Genomic DNA, 23,163 nt, shown 5'->3' with positions numbered 1-23,163 from the left:
ATTAAGAGAATTAGATAATCGAATTTCTGAAAAACTAGTAGACAGATTTTAATGAAATTTGATACGAATATACAGTTATATCAGAAAAAGAAATGTACCATACAAAAGTCATAGTACGCACGCATGATTTTCAGTAAAGCTCATCATTGCAGGAATGTCCAAAATCCACTTTGCAAAATCGAACCGAAAATGAGTCTAATATGGGGTATGGGCCCCTCTCACAGTCAGACAGGTCGCACAGTGCGACGGCATACTGGACACGAGGCAGTTGAGAAGTCCTTGTGGCAAACTGTCCCACTCCTGCAGCAACGCAGTTGTTTTCATTTCCGGGATGGTTCGCGGAGGGGGATGGTGAGATGCAATTGCCCTCCCAAGAGCGTCCCAGACATGTTCTATAGGGTTTAGGTCAGGAGATCTGGCTGGCCAATCCATACGCCGAATATCCTCACTTTCCAGATAATCGTTGACCAGGTGAGCCCGATGTGGACGAGCGTTGTCGTCCATGAACAGGAACCGAGGGCCAACTGCGCCCTTGAAAAGTCGAACATAGGGCTATAAGATCTTCTCTCTATACCTCCTAGCAGTCACGGACTATCCGCCAAACACATGGAGTGGTGTGCGGCCATCTAACATTGGTGCCTGCCCAGACCATGACACCTCCACCACCACAGTGGTCCATTTAACTGATGTGGGAGGGATGGTATCGGGTACCAGGCTCTTACAGTTTTTAAAATGTTTATAATTAATTTTAATTCTTAATTAACAAATTTATATTATTAATTAATAGATTTTTCAATTATTAAATTTTAATACTTATCGGCCTACTTGAGAGATAATTTTGAAGGAAATAGCAGACGGTCTAATTGAGTTTGACACCCCTGATTTAAAGCAATAGAGAATAGACACTAATTATTTAGTATGTCCATATTATATATATACGATACCAAAGTTACAATGTGCTTAAAACGAATGTCAACGCAAAAGAAAGCAAAAATAATAATGTCATGTCTGCTATCAAAGCAAATAACATTTTTTTTTGGGGGGGGGGGGTAGGGGAAAAGAATATCTCGCCCTATTCTAAATCGTTTATCGCAATCAGACTGGCCTACTGGTTATCAGTTGACTATTGTTTGGAGTGGCTTCCAAGTTTGTGTACTTGAATCTGCGATCACAACACTCCATCTCATTGTAATTGACATTTCAACAAGCATAGGAATGGCATCGAAAACTTATGGACCCGTCAAAGGTAAGTAATATCAATGAAAAATTCATGTAAAAAAAAGAAAAGAAAAAAAAGCTCATCTCAACCGCATCATACCATATATTTTTCATATAATTCCTCTTATTATTATTTTTCTTTTTGTTTGATTATTAGAAATTATTGGCTACAAATGAGTAATGAAAAGATTGTGTGATATCGAAAATCAATGCCAAATTTAAGGTATCCGACTACGGTCGAGAGCACTTTTCTATAAAATGGTACTGGAGTGAACTTTTGTAGCATTTTTTGATAGAAAGTGTCCCGAAATGGTGAAAATAGTAACAAATTTTGGTCTACCTATGTCATTTTCTATGAAAGTCATTTTATGTCATATTTTACGTAAAATTCACGTAATATTCAAAAAACGATTGCAAAAAAATTTTGTTAACGAAATGTTTTGTGATTTTCACAGTACATTTAAGTAGTAATGTTGCAGGTTATAAATCAAAATTGAAAGGATTGCATGATATGCTCATAAGTTACACCCAAATACGTTAATGTACGTGTGAATTTTTTGAGAAATTTCATCCTACATATCGTCTATAAACACTGTAATTCAAAAAATACATATGATAGACCTTAAGTTTTGATTCATAACCTCAACAATATATAGCAAAATATCATACTAAAATTTCGTAATGATACAATGAATAGATTTTTAGAAATCATGTCACAAACTAGAGTAAAATTTCAAAAATATCATTCTTCGTAAAACTCGTTTAAAATTTTTATTCACGGATTACTTGTATGTAAAACCGCAACATTAAAGTGGACGTAACTTCGGTTCTGAGCTTCATATAAACAAAACAAGGCCTGTTTTGGAATCACAAATAGGGCTTTCAAATAAAAAAATTGATATTTTCTTTCAAAATGACGTTTTCAACGTAGTCGGCTAGTAGTGTCAAGTGTTGCATGTAGCTTTTAATTCCGACGTGTACTAATCTACTCCGATTAGATTTCCGTTCGTTTCGACGCACCACTGTCTTTTTATGCGTACGAGGGCTAATTGGAGCAAAACCGACAGTTTAGAACCAATTCGTAATATCTATGTATCAATGCCGCTTACACCATCAACTGAAACATTCTTCACCACAGAGAGCCTCCTCCCCCTTCTTTCTAGCTACGGCCTTGTTGTTGTGCTAACCACTGGGCTTACGGGGATTTGAATAATGATAATCGTAATACGTTTTCAGTTCATGAAATGTCATCTCGATCGAACCCGCGTTTTCACATAATTTTCAAATAATATGATTATTTATTATGCAATTTAGTTGGTGAAAATGTCCAAGGAGTGAAATCATCAATCATTTTTATTTAAAAATTTGTTAACACAATTGAAAAATTAATTTCAAAATGAGTTGGTTAAACATAGAGGAATCGTACGCCACACATTATTTGCGAAAATAAAGAAAAAAACATCATGGAAGAAACTTTGAATAGGTATAAGGCAATGGTTCTCAACAGGTGCTCCGTGTGCACCCACCAGGGAGTACACGGCTGCTCGAGGAAATAAAACAAAACAGTAAATTAAAAAAAAAAAACAATAATTATAAATATTTTTAAATATTAAAAATAAATCAGTAACTTTTTTGAGCAATAAATAAAAAATAGGCCTACAGGGTTCCGCCACAGAAATTACCGACTAGAAAGGGCTCCGCGAGTCAAAAAAGGTTGAGAACCGCTGGTATAAGGTTAATAATTCCCACTAGCAACGCACCCAATAACTTTTCTTCACCTGCATGAACCTGTTTTCACTCTGCACATAGAATTTTGACATCTCCGCGGAAAAAACAACAGTTGGTTGGATGTATAATTATATAGTGAATTTCTTCTGCGTATATATGCAAATAATTTTAAACATGCGTGGTCGCGAAAGCGCGCAGCTCAACGAGAACATTGATCACCAGTACTAGATTCCGTATTTCTTCTTAGTAATTTTAATATTCGTGAAGATATTGCAATGTAATTCACATTGGGAGCTAAAAATTCCGAAATTATCCAATGTAAAGTTCTTCTGTTTCTTGACCAACCGACTAACAAAGGTTCCGAATATTTCCATGATGCAGTTGTTGTGACAGTTGTATGAACCCGGGAGGTGATGAAACCCGGAAGAGCGGCCGTACTGCCCAAATCGAGCATAATCCACTCCGAAAAGTATTGCGATATCTTCATACATTAGCATTGAAATTATTAAGAATATTTCGGGCTTTGTAGATAGGGGGACACCCTATACATATTATACATAATCGACACATATAGAAACAACTGCACACATAGTACAAATAATCAAAATCGGAGAAGGGTGAGTGCCTTAAGTTGTTACAGATCAATTCTATCTATTTCAATTTCGTAGGTTATTTAAATTACAAGATTTTAATGAACATTATGTTTTAAAATTTCTTAATTTTTTAGTGTAATTATACCTTTATCGTACACAATCTTTTCTCTACTCATAAACTATGAAAAAATTCACAAAAAATGTCTGAAAAGGAGCTGTTTTCTACTTAATATGTCAACTGAATATCAACGTGGTTAGTGTGCATGAATTTTTTGAAAAAGGAAAAAATTATTCATTGAATTGTAAATAAAGTTTTGATATACTTTCAAGATTTACTTCATGTAGTGTATTAATGAAAGACAGTACTGCGTATTTTTCCATAGACCATTTTTTTCCTTTTTTCTATATACGTAAGTTATGAACATTTAAATGTGTGCAGCAGTTATTTTCGAAATTAGCTATGAATTAGAAAGCCTGAAACAAATGTGTTATTACATTCACTTAATATTTGTGTGTTTATAAATTTCTGAATCAACCTTTTCTTACGGCTGTTTGTTTGGGATCGTTTTGTAAAGATGATTCCATTTTAATGAAAATATTGCGCATCAGAAAACATTCCGCTATAAACTTCAACATAAGAAAGAGTTATTATTGTTAAATATAATGTGTGTGTGTGTGTGTGTTTCTCACAGGTTTTTTACTCAAAATATAAGAACACCTAAGCTGTGTATGGTAGGTGTAAAAAATCTTGAAGAAATCAAATAGTAATGCAACTTGACATCCTGGAATCTCGTTATCAGTGTTTTGATATGAGCAATTGATATCTTTGTGTTGTACCAGAAGAATAGACAGGATCATATACTGCATCGGAAGCACTTATTACAAGATACGATATAAAAGTGGACTACAATCGGTTACTTTTAAGATGAAACTTCAAAACAGATATGACACACTTCTTTCAAATGTTATTCCTATTTATCAATCAATGTTTTTATTACTTCATAAAATTCCTTCTCTTTTGCGGTCAAAACACTTCATAAGGAATTATTTTATTGCTAACGTACTAATCAAATTTGTTAATTGGTATTTTTTAAAAGAGAAATTATGAATTTAACTTGAACATAAACTTTTCGAAACGCCTCAAACTAACTTCTAGGTTCAAATCCTGAATTATGCATAAATGCGTAAAAGTTGTTTAGGCGTGTGAAATCGGGTCTATATTATGGATCCTATTATATAGAACCATAAAGTGACTGAAATATGATAAAATATATCTAGTGAACTGATGATTGGATGATGCTTATAAATAAGAGATACAGTTATCCGTATCGAAATTGAGGATAAAGTATGAATTCATGAAATGTCGTAATATGAATCATGAAGCTATACTATCAATACTGACATGGTGGTGAAATAAGTTTAACACATCAACCGAATTTGAATAAGCGAAAATACGAAATTATTATCTATCTAAAATTTACAAAATGATGAAAATTCTCAAGTTATCAGATCAAAGACGTTTGATACGTACAAATAAAAAAATTAACACGTAGAATTTTCTTCCCAAGCTTTTTTTTTATTTTATTCATTCATTTGCTTGAGAGTATAATGTAGATAAAATTGACCTCATCTTTTTACGTATAGGAAATACGAAGGAATTATCTGCAACGTTAAACAGCCGGAGTAATAAAGAATTCGGCCAAAGTTGGAAACCAATAGTAAACACTTTTCGAATATTCTATGAAGAAATCGAAATCGTGTTACTTTCAATATGGCAGTGGATGGTATACATTTGGTCAAGTAAGTTATGCCGTGACTATATTTTAGCATCTGTAGAGAAGAAGTTATAAATAATAAATGTTCAACATTCAATATGTTTTATTGAATTCATATTATATGTTTGTTTCTAGATATTTTCTACTCTAGGCAAAGACAAATAGTCCATACTTGGATAAAAGAACACGTTCCCGATTTCTCGGGTGACTTCAATAGCAGTTGGAAAGATGGAGTCTATTTTTGCTCTTTGTTGGAAAGTTTATATCCTGGTTGTTGTCCGAGACCTGACCTTCTGGACAGAAATCATGGAAAAAAGAATGTGAAAAAAGCTTTGGACATTTTACAGAAAGTTTTTGGTATTGTTCCAGTGAGTTATGGGAAACAATTTTTTTTTAATTACAGTAGGCTCTCGATAATCCGGTACACATTAGACCAGAGTGTGCCAGATTATCGAAATTGCCAGATTCACTGGAAGTCAATTGAATAAGCCCATTCAAATAATATAAACTTCTGTGCATAGACATACAGTGACGTTTTTCTCTTCTATATTCGAAGAATACTCGCCTAAAAAACGCCGGATTAGCGCACAGCCGGATTATCGAGTCTACTGTATTACATTTGCATACATACAGGGTGAACAAAAAGTCCGTAGAAACTTTAAAAATTCATAAACAACGGTTTGCAGGGTTAGCATCACCAGGTCACGGTAATTTTTCGAGACAGGAAAAAAATAACTAAAAAAACTTACACAAGTCAAAGAAAAGATACGTAAATAACGAACAGAATGCCTCCAAATCGTTTATTCTAGCAGTATGTGTTCCACATGACCACCACCACAGGGGATAACACATTGCAGGCGAGTCGCAAATCCAGCAACAGCAGAGTGCAGCAGGTCCACATAGCCGGCTTACAACGGTGAACTGGTTGTGGATTAGAAGCGCAAGTTCTTATTACCGTCTCATTTGCATATTTTCACCAAAGACACTCGTACCAGCGCCACCCATCGGCTGTTTTTGAGTTATTTTTTTCCTGTCTTAAAAAAAATCCCGTGACCTAGCAAACCGTTTTTTATTTCGATTATTTTTCCGGTTTTATTCATTTTTAAAGTTTCTACGGACTTTTTGCCCACCCTGTATAAGCAAAATATCATTACTTTTAGTTACTTTTTCAAAACAAAATATCATTTTTGAAGTATATATATATACCAAAATATCATTTTTGAAGTATATATATATACCAAAATATCATTTTATTTCACCCGAAAACTCTTACTAAATTTCTGAAAGTATAAAGAAAGAAAAGCATAAATTTTTAAAATCATTTGTGTTATGATTCTGTTTTTAAAAAAAATTTCCAATTAAATAAGCATTCCTCTAACTGATTTTATAGTTTCCATTTTGTTGCATTTAACAGGATATCACGACAGACGAAATCGTCAATGGCACCGCAGACTCTGAAAAGAAGCTTGTTGGAACTCTAAGGATGTTGAAAAAAAAATCCGAATCCATGACCAAAAATAGTTGTGATTCCGATTCATTAAAGAACGATTTTCGTCTTTCGTGCACACCCGAAGTCCAACCATGTTTTGCTAAAGGAATCGGTTTAGTTGTCGGTTTCGTGAGTCGGGTGGCAAGATTTTCGTTATTCTTTGACCCATGCAGTGACTTGGACATCGTTGTTGAAGTCAAAGGGCCTAATAACACACTCTGCTGCGAAAGAATCACTAGTCGATCTCCCAAGCGGAAGAAGTCATCGGCTAAGTTAATTCAGAGACCACGACTCACTCGTATCGGACGTTCCATGTCACTCAGTGAAGGTTTTGTAGTTGAGTCAACTGATGTTGATTCTCGAAATGCAGAGGAAATACGTTTAGAATATGAAATCCATGCCGACAGAGTAACGATTGGTTATATACCGATGCAGAAAGGACAACATAAAGTAACAGTCCTTTGGCAGGGCCATCATATTTCTGGCAGTCCTTTCAACGTTGGCGTTGAAGATGCTTTTGAAAAACTGACCGATAATAATTTATTGAAGCTGAAATCCCCGATCCAGTTTAAAGATACTGTAAAAGCACATATTAATCGTAATTTTAAAAACAGAAAACAATCTGTGCGGTTCAAAGACACAGATGCAGATACAAAGCATTGCTGCAAGGTAAAACATCGTAAGACCTTGAGATATATCGTAAATATTGGAGGCAAAGAAGTGGTTGTAGATGCCGAAAGTTCTGATATGCTCGCCCCGGCTCTCCTGAAACTTGAATACGAACTCGATGATAATCGTTTAGTAGGACGCCGAAATAGCTGGGGCTTCACAGGCGATATGGAAAGAAAGAAAAGTGTTGTTCGACAATTTGGTGTTAATCCCGAAAACACCGATTACGAGATGCGTAGGCGAACATCGCTCACTCTCATATCTAATAGTGAGATGAAGAAACTTGAGAAAACCCTAGAGAAAAAGGAAAATTCAGATGCAATTATTGGTTTGAAAACAGTTACAGAAGGTGTTGACAAAGACTATCATGAAGACGAAGGTATTTTTGATGTTGATATGGATAGAAACTGGACAGATGAGTTACCTTCCAATCAAATATCGCAATCTCATGTCATTGGGGAGAGAAATAGCATGCATGGTAGTAGCCTAAAGGATAATAATTTTAGCAAAACATCAAACCAAATAAAGAATATAGAGACCGAAAATGCGTTCTTAAATAAGGATTTCAAACATACTTTCAAAACTAGCAATGCTTCACTGCCACGGAAACTATGTATACTACCAGAACATAGCAATGAGCTTTTGGCAGAGGACGTGATTCACAACAATGAAATTTCAGAATCATGTTTCACTGATAAATTTGTTGAAGACGATAAACTGTCGATTCATACCAAAGGAATCTTGGATACCAAGGAGGGAGGAAGTTCCGAAATTGTTTCCTCCTCTTCGCTATTTTCTAATGAAACTCCTGAAGACAAATCTAACATTCCTGGCAATAGTGAGAATGATGAACATTCTAACTTTGATGACGTACAGAAGGATTCATTACCGATCACAGAAAAAGGCAAAAACACATGCGCCATTAAGAAAAATAAAAAGCCATTAAAGAAACGGCATTTGGCGGTTAAGCGTCAGATTCACAAACCTAAGCCCAATTCATCACGTCAATCTCAGATAGCAATAAAGAATATGAGCAACCAAGAATTTTCGGAAACAGAAAGTGAACAAATTAATGGAGAGGAAATGATAAAATGTCCAGTCTCTCGTGTTTCTCACTCTGATAGGGCGTCACAGAAATTTTTTCAAATGCAACATAGATCACACAAATTTTTGAAATCGGTTGATCTAAAAAAAATTGACAGAAAACCTCTACAAATATCTTCGAACAATGCAATCGAATCCACCAACGCTCCTCAGATTCACTCTGAGAAAGAAATAGCCTCACAAACTTCCAAAAAGTTTTCTAATTTCGCACTTGAAAATCTTACGCAAGATACTGGAGTTAAAAATGAAAGCACGGATTGCCAGAATGTAACTGAAAGAAAAACTGATAACCAATATTTTACCGAAGAATGGCCTCTTCTTCGCTCAACATACGTGCTACAACAGCTTGAAAAGAAACAACCTTCATTAACAAAATCAAGTTACAAATCAAAATTAGTCAGACAGGCAGCAATGGAAACTAGTGGGTCAGAAACAGATGCTTCAGAAGAAATTTCAGGTTTTCATCGAAAACCTAAGCTAACAGTCCAACCATACAGAGAAAGAGGATCATCACTACGGGAGCTTTCATTACCACCAGTGAAAGATTTAGTCAAAAGCTTGGAAAGAGAACGTCAACAGGCTGATTATGCAAGATTTGAAAATAATTTGTACAGCCATAATTTAAACTTTCCACCATTAGCAGTTAATGTTGACCGTAAGAAAGTTAGAACCCGAATAAAACAGTGGGAAACATCTTCATTACCTGGCTCAGTTCATAAATCTAAAGACGTATTCCATCAAAGTCTAGATAAATATAAGCTATCGGTTCTCTCTGACGTACAAACAAAGACTGTCTTCTGGGAGAACATGTATCAAAAATATTCATCAGACTCTGGAATTCCCGACAAGATTGAGAAAGAGAGATGGGAACTCTCATCAAAGTTTTTCAAATCAACACGAAGCGAGGAAGGTACACCTGCGACAGGTAAAATGCTTTTCTGGCGTCGTAAGCTCATATAACTCTATAATCACTATCTTACACAAGTACTAAAAGAATAGAAAAATACAGTTCATCTCAAAAGTTTAGATGAAAGAGATTGCTCACAGATTGCTGCCGCAGGGAGTCCCACACCAAGGGGTTAGTGCACCAACCTCTCGGTGAGTATAAGAAATGTTGCCGCTCGGAATCGGCAATAAATTGTAGGTCCCTGTCTAATTATCCCTAGTGTGCAGAAAATGACCGTGGTGCGACAAAAATGATCAAAAGTTTAGAATCTAAACTTTAGATAATACACTTTTCTTAAAATAACAAGAAAAATACGGCGAGTGAAATTAGCCTTTTAATGGATAATGCCTGAAGCATTTTCACATTTATTGAAAAAAAAAATCAGTTATAAAACCAGAGATAATATTGAAGTGATCTAGTGCACTTAATATACACTGAAGAGCCAAAAAAACTGGCGCTGCCTAATATCGTGTAGGGCCCCGCGAGCCCGCAGAAGTTCCGCAACACGACGTGGCATGGACTCGATTAATGTCTGAAGTAGTGCTGGAGGTAATTGACACCATGAATCCTGCAGGGCTGTCCATAAATCCGTAGGAGTAAGAGAGGGTGGAGATCTCTTCTGAACAGCACGTTGCTGCAAGGCATCCCAGATATGTTCAATAATGTTCATGTCTGGGGATTTTGGTGGCCAGCGGAAGTGTCTAAAGTCAGAAGAGTGTTCCTGGAGCCACTTTGTAGCAATTCTGGACGTGTGGGGTGTCGCATTGTCCTGCTGAAATTGTCCAAGTCCGTCGGAATGCACAATGGACATGAATGGGTGCAGGTGATCAGACAGGATGCTTACGTACCTGTCACCTGTCAGAGTCGTATCTAGACGTACCAGGGGTCCCATATCACGCCAACTGCACACGCCCCATACCATCACAGAGCCTCCACCAGCTTGAACAGTCCCCTGTTGACATGTAGGGTTCATGGATTCATGAGATGGTCTCCATACCCGTACACGTCCATCAGCTCGAAGCAATTGGAACCGAGACTCGTCAGACCAGGCAACGTGTTTCCAGCCCTCAACAGTCCAATGTCGGTGTTGTCGGGCCCAGGCGAGGCGTAAAGCTTTGTGCCGTGCAGTCATCAAGGGTACACGAGTGGGCCTTCGGCTCCGAAAGCCCATATCGATGATGTTTCGTTGAATGGCTCGCACGCTGACACTTGTTGATGGCCCAGCATTGAAATCTGCAGCAATTTGCGGAAGGGTTGCACGTCTGTCACGTTTAATGATTCTCGTCAGTCGTCGTTGGTCCCGTTCTTGCATGATCTTTTTCCGGCCGCAGCGATGTCGTAGATTTAATTTTTTACCGGATTCCCGATATTCACGGTACACTCGTGAAATGGTCGTACGTGAAAATCCAAATTTCATCGCTACCTCGGAGATGCTATGTCCCATCTCTCGTGCGCCGACTATAACACCACGTTCAAACTCACTTAAATCTCGATAACCTGCCATTGTAGCAGCAGTAACCGATCTAACAACTATGCCAGACACTTGTTGTGTTATATAGGCGTTGCCGACCGCAGCGCCGTACTCTGATTGGTTTCATATCTCTTTATTTGCATACGCATGCCTGCACCAGTTTTTTTGGCTCTTCAGTTTATATTGGGCATGCAGAAAGTTCTATGATTACATCTTTGGTAGAAAATTCACGTTAGTAGTAGAAAATAAACCAATGATGACAGGGACGTAGCCAGAAATTTCATTCGGGTGGGGGGGGGGGACCAAAGTGACAGAACAATGGATTTACCCATCTTTTTCCCTTTTTTCGGTCATTTTCTCACATTTCGGGGGGGGGGACCAGAGCCCCAAGTCAGCCCCCCCCCCCCTCGCTACGCCCTTGAATGATGACTCAATTGCATCCAGAGAAAAATTTCCAGTATGATCCGCTACAAAAATGTGGCAGTAGGCACATTTCCTTTCCAACTTCGACTATGACATCAAGCATTGAAAATCATCATACCAGTTTTTTTGGCTCTTCAGTTTACTATCGAAAATACAAAAAATTTCTGTCTCAGAAGTTTAGAGAAAATTCTGATTTACAGAAATTAGTCTTTTAATAGCTAATAGACTTTCAATTTTTTTCTAACGACCTCACACAAACACACTATCTCCCCTGGATCTAATTAAATTTTGTACAGTTTCAACATCAAAAACTGTACCGTGCTTCTTCGATAGACCTCTTCAAGTCTTCACTAGTCGAATACTGTATTTCATATGCAAACACATTTATCGTAAGTATGCCTCATACATTCCTAATAGATCATTCAAGTCAGGACTCATCGATGTCCAACCTAAAACCGATACATTTTCACGATTTAAGAGTTTTTTTGGGAAAGAAGATATTTGAAGAGACACGTTATAACGTTGAAATGTCCAGTTTGGCCCTCTTAAATTTTCCCCAATCAGTAGCAAACAGGGCCGCAACTAGATGCTTGGTCACCCGGGGCAAGTGCACATTTTGGCGCCCCCTTGTAATGTTTGAAGGTAAGGTTTGAGAATGGAATTTGCACTCCCTCTGGTCCAGCGCCCGGGGCACGAGACCCGCCTGCTCCCCTCCCTAGTTGCGGCCCTGGTAGCAAATTATTCTCAAGGATCTCCTTTAAGCATCGGAGTTTTGTCGACTAATTTCAAAAGTCGAGGAAGCCTGACCGTTGGAAGCAAATGCTGCCCATACCATTATCGAAGCTTCATCTTTCTGTTTGCTGAAAACATCCGTCTGGAACATGTAAGTTCCATTTTTTCTTTGCACCACTAAATATACCTACGAATATGTTAACCACTAAATATGATAAATAAGATATTTGTCTCCATAAAACATATAATTTCATGCCCATTTCAGTTTCTCTTCTCTTCCTTTCTTTGGTGCTTCCTTGCAACGCCGTATCGGGGGGGGGGGGGGAGACTTGAGGGTCTGGTCACCCCCCCCCCCCCAAAATGTGACAAAATGACCGAAAAAAGGGAAAAATATGGCCAAATCTATTGTTCTACCACTTTGCCCCCTCAACCCGAAATGAAAGCGGTCCCCTCCGAACGAAATTTCTGGCTACGGGCCTGCTTCCTTGTGACAAGCGATTTTCTAACCACTCTTTTATGAATCAAATACAAGCTTCTCTGATCTGTCCATGAACTGTATAACTGTTGAAATTTTCACTCCAGGATCCTTCTTAATTTCACGCAAGATCATTTTTCGCGTTGAAGCCAATCTTCCAACGGTTTTGTTTTCGCGTAAACTTGTACTGCGTTGCCTACCACAACCAGATTTTGGCTTTTGGGACACACGTTGGGTCAATACTCGTCAGGCCGTTCATTTCGACCTGATGAAAGCTATAGCAATGCCTTTTACAGCCTTTCTTTTTGCTTTCAAATGATGATCAAAATAAGGAAATTACTCGAAGGATCATACAAAATATGCGATGACTTCGGAATTTTTTTTAAATGGAAACCAATCCGATAGCAATTTTTACCCTCTCGACGTGGTTTGCGACACCATGTTCCATTGCAATTTTTGTTCTTCTTGATGTCTACTAACAACCCTCGAGTTCGTCGGTCAATTAACAGAACACCCTGTATTTTTCACAGCAATAACCATTTATCATTCAGCATTTGAACGGCTGAGACAACATAAAATGACTGAGAATCGGTGATTCTCCCATAAGAGATTTTTCCAAGATCAATGTATCACGGAGTGGGTGTCTTTGGCTACTGGTCCCGCGGACCAGCACCATTTCTTTTCTTGGTGGTCCGATTCTTTAATCAGTGGTCTTGACCAGCGGACCACCAATGATTTCGAACATTGGCCCTACCAAATAAGATAATAAATGCTAAAGACAAATTATGGATATTTCAGCAGAATATATAATTTCAACTGAAACTATAGCTTCATCTTATTTTGGTCTGTGGGAATTCGCGTTTAGCATGGAACGCGTCATAATTTACTTGAAAGCTGTTGCTTTGTGACATTGAAACGAACAGTTTTATTATAACTTTTCATTCTAACCACACGTCATTTTTCACCAAAAAATATATTTCTTTAGCAATGAAGACAGTTATTTTACTTTTACACAAATTATTGCAAATAAATTTCATGCGTCAGTTGTTCGTAGTATCAATTAGCATGATTGTGTTGAATTGTGTAGACAATGAAAAATTCACACTTTATATTTTGCATTTAGAAAATTTCGCAATTTTTTATTTCCATTACAGCACGTCGTGGGAGCGTTGAAAAAGAAAACAGAAACGATTCAGAATCTCGTTTTGAAAAAGAAAACGATCTTGACTTCTTACTTGACACAGATAAATGTTCAACACCTCCCAAATTGAAATTTCATTCGAACCAACAACCCAGGAGACGGCATAGTGATCCTGGACCCTTTCTTGATGAAGAAGAGAATCGTAATAATATACAATTAAAACTGCCATACAGGAAAACTGGACTAAGCAGAACCAATTCAACGTCTACTTTAGACACAATGTCGTCCATAATACAAACTGCCTCGTATGATGATGAAGGTGACAGCTACCGTGATGAGTACATTGATGATGAAATTCCAGACTATGCTGCAATGTTTTTAGATGATTATGAAGAGAATACTTGTCCTTTGTTCGACCGAACAAACAATTTTCTTCTACCGAACGCTGATGCTTGTAAAGTTTTTGGAAGTGGAATTCACTACGGAAGCGTGTCGACCAAAAATCATTTCCAGGTAAAATTTTGAAATTTCGGTAAATGGATAAGAGACTAGAAGACTGAAATTGAAGTTTGTTTTAGTATTAATTGTACGCTTTGATTCATTAGTCAAGTCAAAAATGAATATACAAAAACGTTGATAAAATTTTGGTATTGCTGTTGTATTTTTGCTGTTCCGTTTAAAAATTAATGTTGGCCAGTTTTCGGTACGTGGTTTTACAGCAATAATACAAAAAACGAAGCTCCCACCCGTCATTCTATCATATCGGGAAAAAGTTATGAATTGTGGTTGAGAAAAAAAGCAGCAAGGCATTCTTGAAAGAGACAGAGAGACTTGTCGTTGATAAACGACAGTAAATAAACACCACCGATCGCATTGCCATGGTTTAAATTCATTACGAGCGGGAATTTAGAGAAAATTCGAATAGATCAATCGGATAGCTCCATTTCGCAAGCAGCCAATCAGGTTGTTGCAAAAGACTTCCTGTTTCTGAAGAAGCGCTGGCGCTTCGCTTCATTCTTGCCACGCAGTGATGGTAACTCATGGGAAATCTTCCATATTCGTGGGAAATTTCTTAGCATTTGTGGGAAATTTTTAGAGTTCATAAAACAAAAGAATTTTTTGAAAAAGATAAAGAGATTAATGCTGTGCAATATACGGGGTGATTATAAAAAAACTATCCCGACATATGGGCCCCTAACTATCATACCATTCACAGAAACTGAATGAAATTTTGGCATAAGGTACTTTGAGGTATGCGCTCAAGAATGATATGGAAAACAACAGTGTCACTCTAACAGTTACGGTTACAGTGAGAAAATTACGAAAATATCAAATGGCAACACCAAGTTTTTTGTATTGGAATGCGATCTCCATACTGAAAAACACTAAATAGCGTTGGAATGGCACCTGTAGCACGAAAACCCCCGGAGCTAGGCAAGGAAAAAGTAAAAAGGACTTTGCCGTGCACCAGAGCATTAATGTTCGCTTCATTCGTCACACCGTCTCTTCGGCTGAGATCCCAGCCTGATTAATCCTCCACAAGGTCATGTGGAAAATTTGTGAAACACAATAAAATGCTTTATTTTATGCTGCTTCTCTGTGCTTATTGGTTGTCCTCACTTTTAGCCTATCTACCGCTGGTGATTTTCATGCTACAGTTGCCGTTCGAACGCTATTTAGGGTTTTTCACAATGGAGATCACATTCCAATACAAAAAACTTGGTGTTGCCATTTGATATTTTCGAAATTTTCTCACTGTAACCGTAACTGTTAGAGTGACACTGTTGTTTTCCATATCATTCTTGAGCGCATACAACAAAATACCTTATGCCAAAATTTCATTCAGTTTCTGTGAATGGTATGATAGTCAGTGGCCCATATGTCGGGATAGTTTTTTTATAATCACCCTGTATATTTATAATAACTTTTATGTTGTAAAATAATCTGTTACGTATTTTCCCCGCTAGGTGGCAGCACATTTTTGGGAATGCGTGGTGAAAAATTTAGTCAAAAGGGAAATTTTCGAGGGAAATTTTGCTGGAAGAGGTTACCATCACTGTTGCCACGACGTTTGAGTTGAACAGACGTATTGTTTTTTCGTTCCGCTGAGCAACCGAGATTGAAGATTTGGTACTCAATCCAAGTGGGAAACTCGGTCAGCGTGATACTCTTATCCTCTGAAGACGACACCCATAAGCCCCGTTCACCCCTCTGTATGCCGGCAATCCCCCTCTTCTTTCCGGAAGTCGTCACTGATTACGTGGGTTGAAAGGAAGTGGCTGATTCAAGATGGCTGACGAAGGAGCTCACAGTAGTTTTCGCGGTGCAAAGGATTATGGGAGCTTCTCTACCACCTTTTTTTCCCCTACGAGGGGAAAAAAGTTGCCATGCCGGTAATTATCACCAAAGCGACCCCCAATATTACACATGTGAACGGGGCTATAGTGCGTCGAAATGCACTAGGAATTTTTTAGTATTTTCCCTGGTATTTGCCTTATTCGTTGATGATTTTTTGAGACTTGTTCTTCCTTATAAATACAAATACAAAGCAGTGCCGTCTTAACGCATGGGCCCACCCGGGCACGGCCAGGGGGGTCTCAAGAAAAGAGGGGCCTCACAAAAACAATAACCGGTTGAAATTTCCGACAATTGGTCAGGTAGGGCCTAAGAAAAATAACTTGGCCCGGGGGCCCATGATGCTCATAAGACGGCCCTGCTTGCAGCTACCTATAAGTTATTTATGTGAAATGACCTAAATGTGAAACGTCGTTGGTGATAGATTAAAAAAGATAAAATTCCAAGTTTTTAACCGATCAGCATCGACGTTCCATCTTTAGGTCATAAAAATCCGAGCCCTAATAATCCTGGTTATCTTATCGTATGGATAAATTCTCGACTAATCCCACTATGTTTATTGTACTTCTTTTTAAACGTGATGGATTGTGGTAGAATTCGCTAAAACCGGGGGTAAGCTATTCACAATCATTAGACAAAAACTCCTTGCGACACCACAGCAAGTTGTCCCTTACTAATTGATACACTGGTGTCCCACTTGTCGAAACGCTCCAGTAACGCTATATCAATAACTCATGGTACATCCTATCCCTTCCGTTGGAAATTTTTAAGACTTCAATTATATCCTCCCGACACCCACGTTTTTCCAATATAAACATATTGAAAAAATCTAGTCTCTCTTCATAGCGCGTGCATGGCTCTTCTCTGCATCCCCTCAACCAAGTCTGTGTACCTCTGTAGGTATGGTCTCCAATACCTTACGGCATACTTCAGCCCAGGACGAACTAACACCACGAAAAGTGAAAGGATAACTTTAGGAGAACGTAAACACCTTTTTAAGAATGAAACAGAACATTCTATTCGCTTTTTGACCATCCTCGAACAGTGTTCAAAAACCTAAAAATCTCGTCAATGAGAATTCGCAAATCGGTGATCCTATTAGCATTCGGAATAATATTGCAATTTAACTGGAAAGTGAAACGTGGGTTGTTCGAACCAAAATAAGCGATCATGCACTTGTTAACGTTGAAAGTCATGCTCCATTCATTAGCCCATGTCGCAATCACATTCAAGTTCATCTGGAGATAGCTTCAATTCGCGACACTACCTCCAATAACTTAACATCATCTGTGAATTCACTAACCATCCCATTAATATCCTGGCCAAGTTTATCGACAAGGGAAAAAGTATGGGGCCAAGGACACTTCCTTGAGGAGAAATCAGAAAATTTCCCGTTGATCATAATCCGCTGTAACCTATCTCGCAATCACGATTTCATCCAGTTCAACAAGTTGCCCCAATCCCAATCTCACGTAAACGCTTCAAGAGTTTGCCATGATGGACCCAATCGAATACTTTCTGGAAATCAAAAAACACAACCTGTTGGTTTTTGCTTTTTCCCAAACACTTAGTCACCTTTTCATAGAAAAAAAAGAAGATTGGTTACACAAAAACGACTTTCCCTTCCTGAACCCATGCTGGTTTTTCGCCAATACATTATTTTCTGAAATTTGCTTCATCAGTTGCGTTTCGATAATAATTTCCAAAAATTTCGAATAAGAGCTCATCAAACACAGTGGACGATAATTCGACACAGTTTCTTTATTACCCTTTTTGAATATCAGAACCCCATTAGCAAGCTTCCAATCCCGTGAGACAATACTCTCAGCAACACTACTTCTGTAAATCTGTGCAACTGGCACCAACATATCATTAGCACATTCTCTAAGGACCCTAGGGTAAATATCATCTGATCCTGGTGCTCTGTTAGCCCATACATCTTTAAGAAGTTTCAGAGAGAGAACTTCCATATCTTCTACTTGAATATCGTTGAGAACTTTATCATCCCATGGTATACCAGTACTTTGTATATCGCCTTCTCTATCGAAAACTGACGTAGAAAAGTCATTGAAAGCACTACACATTACTACATTGCTCTCCACCGTAGACCCTTCCATCGAGGGGGGCCAATTGTCCCCTTACATTCATCATTGTCATAGCTGGAAAATGATTTTCGGTCAGCACCAATATTATCTACCAACGCTAGATTCAACTTCCTTTTTTACTATCCCTTATCACTTTCTCCAATGCCCTTCATTTTTGAACAAATGATGATAGGTCACCTCTTCCACTTTTATTCCCTCTCAACGCCCTTTTCTTTTCTAGATAAAGATTACGCACGTTATCCGTGAACCAGAGGTGGTGAGACGAACAAATGGAATGACGTTATTCATAACATCAGAAAATTTTGTCCGAAATTCCTCCCATTGACTAACCACACCCACTGATTCCAACCGGTCTTTGAAAATTACCGCGGGTATATATATATATATACCCGCTATGAAGGTACAAAAAAAGCTGACCACCCAATGGTCACTGGAAGAAAAGTTGTCTCCAATCAAAACATGTTAAATAAGATTCTCGGAATTAATATAAGTATAAAATCCAAAATAGAAGTTCCTCGAGTAGCTTCTGTGATACCTGCACCAACTCTAGATACGTCTGTCTCATATTGTGTCTAGCCGATAGGTTCTCCCAATCAATACTCGGATAATTTAAATACCCGAATATAACTACTCTTTTCATTGGCGTTAGCAAGGGGGGAGTTTGGGGTTCTAACCACCCCCCCCCCCCCCCGAGCCAAAATTGTAGTGTTATTTTGCAGGAAAAAACGTAAACCCCCCTCAGAAGGAAAAAAAATCTGAACCCCCCTCGAGAAAATTCTGTGTACGCCTATGATCCTCTTATGAATCTTATCTCCTCGAAATTTCATCATGAAGCTTGGAGATATAGTTCGGTTCCTTATTCGGTTGGTTAAAGGTTATAGCAAATTCCTATTATAAGCTTATGACGCTTTTTTGTTTTCTAGCTCAATTTATATAGTTTCAATATCACTACTCTGTACGTTATACTCTCTAGCCTGCAAACATGATTTCACGTAAATCAAAACTCCACCCCCTTTCCTACCAGATCTATTTCTGAAAAAATATCGTATCCAGAGATGTGTAAGAAGGATTCATTCCCATCGTTTGCCCAAGATTCCGTTATGGCAAACTTTGTGTTGATCAACATTAACCAACCCAAATTCCCGTATACCGTTATACTTCTCGAGAGAGAAGAGAGATATATAAAAAAAACACTTTTAGGGATGAGACGAATAGTGATTTGGCCGAGTAGCCGATTATGTTTTGGCGAATACCAATTTTCTTAAAAATCATCACAATTATGAATTAAATTGAGATGTTTTTTATTAAAAACATTAATTGGTAATTTTAAATGATTGAAATTGAATTTTAATTATGCAATTTAATATTAAATAAATATTAAAAATGGAGCAATTGGAAGAATTTCATTGTCATAATACTGACAATCAAATTCAACGATGATATATTGTATTTTGCAAAAAATTGCTACCGCAGGGAGTCCCCCATCGAGGGGTTAGCGCACCAACCTCCCGATGAGTATAAAAAAAAACAAGCCTGCCGTTCGGAATCGGCAATAAATTGTAGGTCCCGGTCTAATTAGCCCTCGTGTGCAGAAAATGTGCGGCAAAAATGATCAGTGATCAATGATATATTGTATTTTAATATTATGGAATCAACTTTTTTTTTCAACACTTTTTACCAATTTTACATTTAATTAAGAAAATTTCAACCATTATTTTTTCACTCTTAACTAATAATGAATCATAAAACTTACGAATTATTTTCTTATTTTTCCTCTTTACGTGTTTTTTGTTCCTTTTTTGCCTCTTTCAGAAGCTCAATATGTGTCTTATCTAGGTATATCGTCAGTTAGTGAACTTGAATTGTATAATTCATGCTCACTTACTTTATTGCAGTAGGATTCTATTTTCAGTTTTTTTCCCTTCTTATTCTAGAAATTCACCCGAACAGTTTTTATTTCACAGAGGGGATATACACCACACAATGAAATATAATCAGCAAATTTTTTTTTTAATTTATGGTAAAAATTCTAATTAGTATAATTTTTTAACATCAGTTTGATGTACTTAGATTTACACAAATATTCGGCCGAATTCCTCAGCATTATTCGGTCGAACCGAATATTCGGCAAAAGGGCCGAATATACGTCCCATCACTAATATAAGGGTGAATCCGACCTATAGACTAGGCAAAATAGGTCGGATTCACCCTGTATACGTATATACGTATATTATATATTCTATCCTCATCTACTTAAGGGATGAACAAGTTATTCAGCAGTTTGCGGCAAGAGTTTATTGAATATATTATTTGCAGTAATGAACAGAATTTCATTTGCGAAAAATTAAAAACACGGGAATGATGTACGTATGTGCCTAGCCCCGAGTAAGATTATAGAGTTGATATAGTATAGGATATAGAGATTATACTTGGCTTCATGCTCATTTCAGATAACTATTAACGATGCTGCGCGCGTGTCTCGTTACTTTACTCAACAGAAATTTTTTTTAATCGTTTTTTTTTCTTTTTTGCATTTATATACGAGTATAATGCGGAAACTTGGTCGAAATGGAAAATTTATTCAGCCTCTTGCGACTCCGCTATGAACAGATTTTACTACTGTATATTATTTTAGCTAAAGATCTAAATGTAAACGTTCATGACATCAATTCCGGTAAAAAAAATGTGTTATCTTAGAGGTAATTGATAAAATATTGGTGTCAATAGGAGGAAGAACATAAATTTGGTGATAAGCAATCAATATTTTTTTCTGCGCTATAGTGACACTGATATTATTATTTCTTTCGATAATATTTTTTGCTAGTTTACTGTAGAAGAAGGAAATAAAATTCAGCAAGGAGACAATAGGATGCAAATACGGATGCTCACTGGCGTCATAGCGCACACTTATTTTATGTTACAGTAAATGAAATAGACGTTTTTGACAATAAATTTGTGGACATTTGGGTGCCTTAACTTTCATGAAAAATTACATACGTGCCCCTAAGAACATGAAGGTTGGGAACCAATGCACGAAACGATGCTACATGAAAGAGCTTTAGTGAGATATTCCGCGACAGCTTTGAAATGTTTATCTCGATTTTTTGTACACAAAACACACACACATACAGTACTTTTTTTTATCATTTATTATTTCCCTCTCTTGTATAAATTTGAAACAAAAACATACTCCTTATGTTCAATACCAGGTTCTCACAAAAGCAGCTGGAAGAGGCAATCTTTCTGTAAGCGTGCTTGGATCCTCAACACATGATGTTACATATGTTAGTGTAACATATGTTCGAAGAGACATTTACGATGTAACATATCAAGTGCTAGAACCTGGATATTATCTGATATCAGTTCGTTGGTCCGATGTTCCTGTTCCCGGCAGCCCTTTCGTCTGTAAAGTGACTTACTAAAATATTTCATAAAATAAATTTTCATCAAATGCGGAGCCATGAAACGTTTGATTGGTATTAAAATATGGAAGAAAATTTTATAATGTAAGTGTATATATTATAAGAGTCGACTTATGTATAAACGCTTCATGACTCGAATATAAAGTTATTAAAGTCACTAATTATTTTGTGTTGTCATGTCTTTCATACAAATATAAAATAAAATTCACTGCGACAAAGCTGTTGATATTTTGAAGATGAATTGAAAGTGAAGATCAAGTAAAGAGTGAGTTGGGGAGCGGATGATATGCCCTTAGTTTTTTGATAAGCAAAATGGAAACTTGTTAACTCGCCTGTTTTCCAGATGGTAGGTTTAAAAGAAGAAAAAGAGTAATAAGTAATTGAAAGTTGTTCATTTATATTACCAGCTAAGCCTAGATATTTATCAAACACTTTTATTTTTTTAATCTAACGTGTTCAGTGATTCCACGTTTTAAAACGCGGAGTAGAAAGGTTCTTTTATAAAATTTAAACACGACGCAAACAAAAACAAAAAAAAAGAGAAAACCCCTGTTGACAAGTTTTACACATTTTATCTCTTTTGGCAAAAAGGAAAACCAAAGTAAATATGTCTCAAAAAATGCACGATTCATGAACTTGCTCTTAATTCGTAGTACTATTTGTTCGTAAAAAGAGTGTTTGTTTGTCGCACCCCCTCTAGTTCACAGAACAAGTGCGTCATCTTTATGTTGAAAAGGAAAGGGCATTCAGAGAGTATAAAAGTGGAATAGGTAAACATTTATTGCAAAAAGAAGGGCATTGAAGAGGATGATTAGGAAAAGTAAAAATGAAGGTGAATCTAGGTTGGCAGATTAATCATCAGTGCTGACCGAAAATCATTTTTCAAGTATGTCAACAATGGATGTAAGGGGACAGTTGGCCCACTCTCGATAGAAGGATCTGGGTTAGAGAGCAATGTAGGCATGTAAAATGCTTTCAATGACTTTTTCCCTTTAGTTTTTAATAGAGAGTGTGATATCCAAAGTACAAATGTGTGATGGGGTGATAAAGCCCTCAACGATATTCAGGTGGAAGTCCTAAAACTTCTAAAAAATATATGTGCAAGCAAAGCACAGGATCAGAGGATATTTATCCTAGGGTCCTTAGGGAATGGGCTGATGACCTGTTGGAGCCAGTTGCACAGATTTACAGAAGTAGTGTTGCTACTTTAATGTGGTTCCGATATTTCAATAGGATTGTAGAGAAACAGTGTCGAATTATCCTCCAGTTAGTTTGACGAGTTAAATAAGGAATTGGTGAAGTGGATAGACGAGAATAACGTGTTGTCGGAAAACCAGGCTAGGTTCAGGAAAGGGAAGTCATGTGTAGCCAACCTCCTTTGCTTCTATGATCGCGTGACTAAGGCTTTGGGAAATGACAAAAACGTAGACATAGTTTATCTTGATTTCCAGAAGGCATTCGATCGGATCCAACATGGTAAACACTTGACGCGTTTACATAAGACTGGGGAGAAAGTC

The 23,163-nt window shown here is 37.3% G+C and overlaps 1 protein-coding gene across 1 annotated transcript; it reads left to right on the top strand.

The window, feature by feature from the left end:
* Positions 1–1,160: 1,160 nt before the first annotated feature.
* LOC149065533 (uncharacterized) lies at positions 1,161–21,812 on the top strand. Its single transcript, XM_089253702.1, has 6 exons — positions 1,161–1,246; positions 5,184–5,339; positions 5,450–5,682; positions 6,729–9,501; positions 13,778–14,277; positions 21,434–21,812. Exons 1-6 carry the CDS (start codon positions 1,216–1,218, stop codon positions 21,644–21,646), a joined length of 3,906 nt encoding a protein of 1,301 aa, XP_089109828.1. The 5' UTR covers positions 1,161–1,215; the 3' UTR covers positions 21,647–21,812.
* Positions 21,813–23,163: the final 1,351 nt, after the last annotated feature.

The sequence above is a fragment of the Pholcus phalangioides genome, unplaced genomic scaffold (genome assembly GCF_987345545.1).
Source record: "Pholcus phalangioides strain wild (caught in Gottingen) unplaced genomic scaffold, Ppha-v1.0 ptg000039l_1, whole genome shotgun sequence".
Taxonomy (NCBI): domain Eukaryota; kingdom Metazoa; phylum Arthropoda; class Arachnida; order Araneae; family Pholcidae; genus Pholcus; species Pholcus phalangioides.
This window is presented reverse-complemented; position numbering and strand designations above follow the sequence as displayed.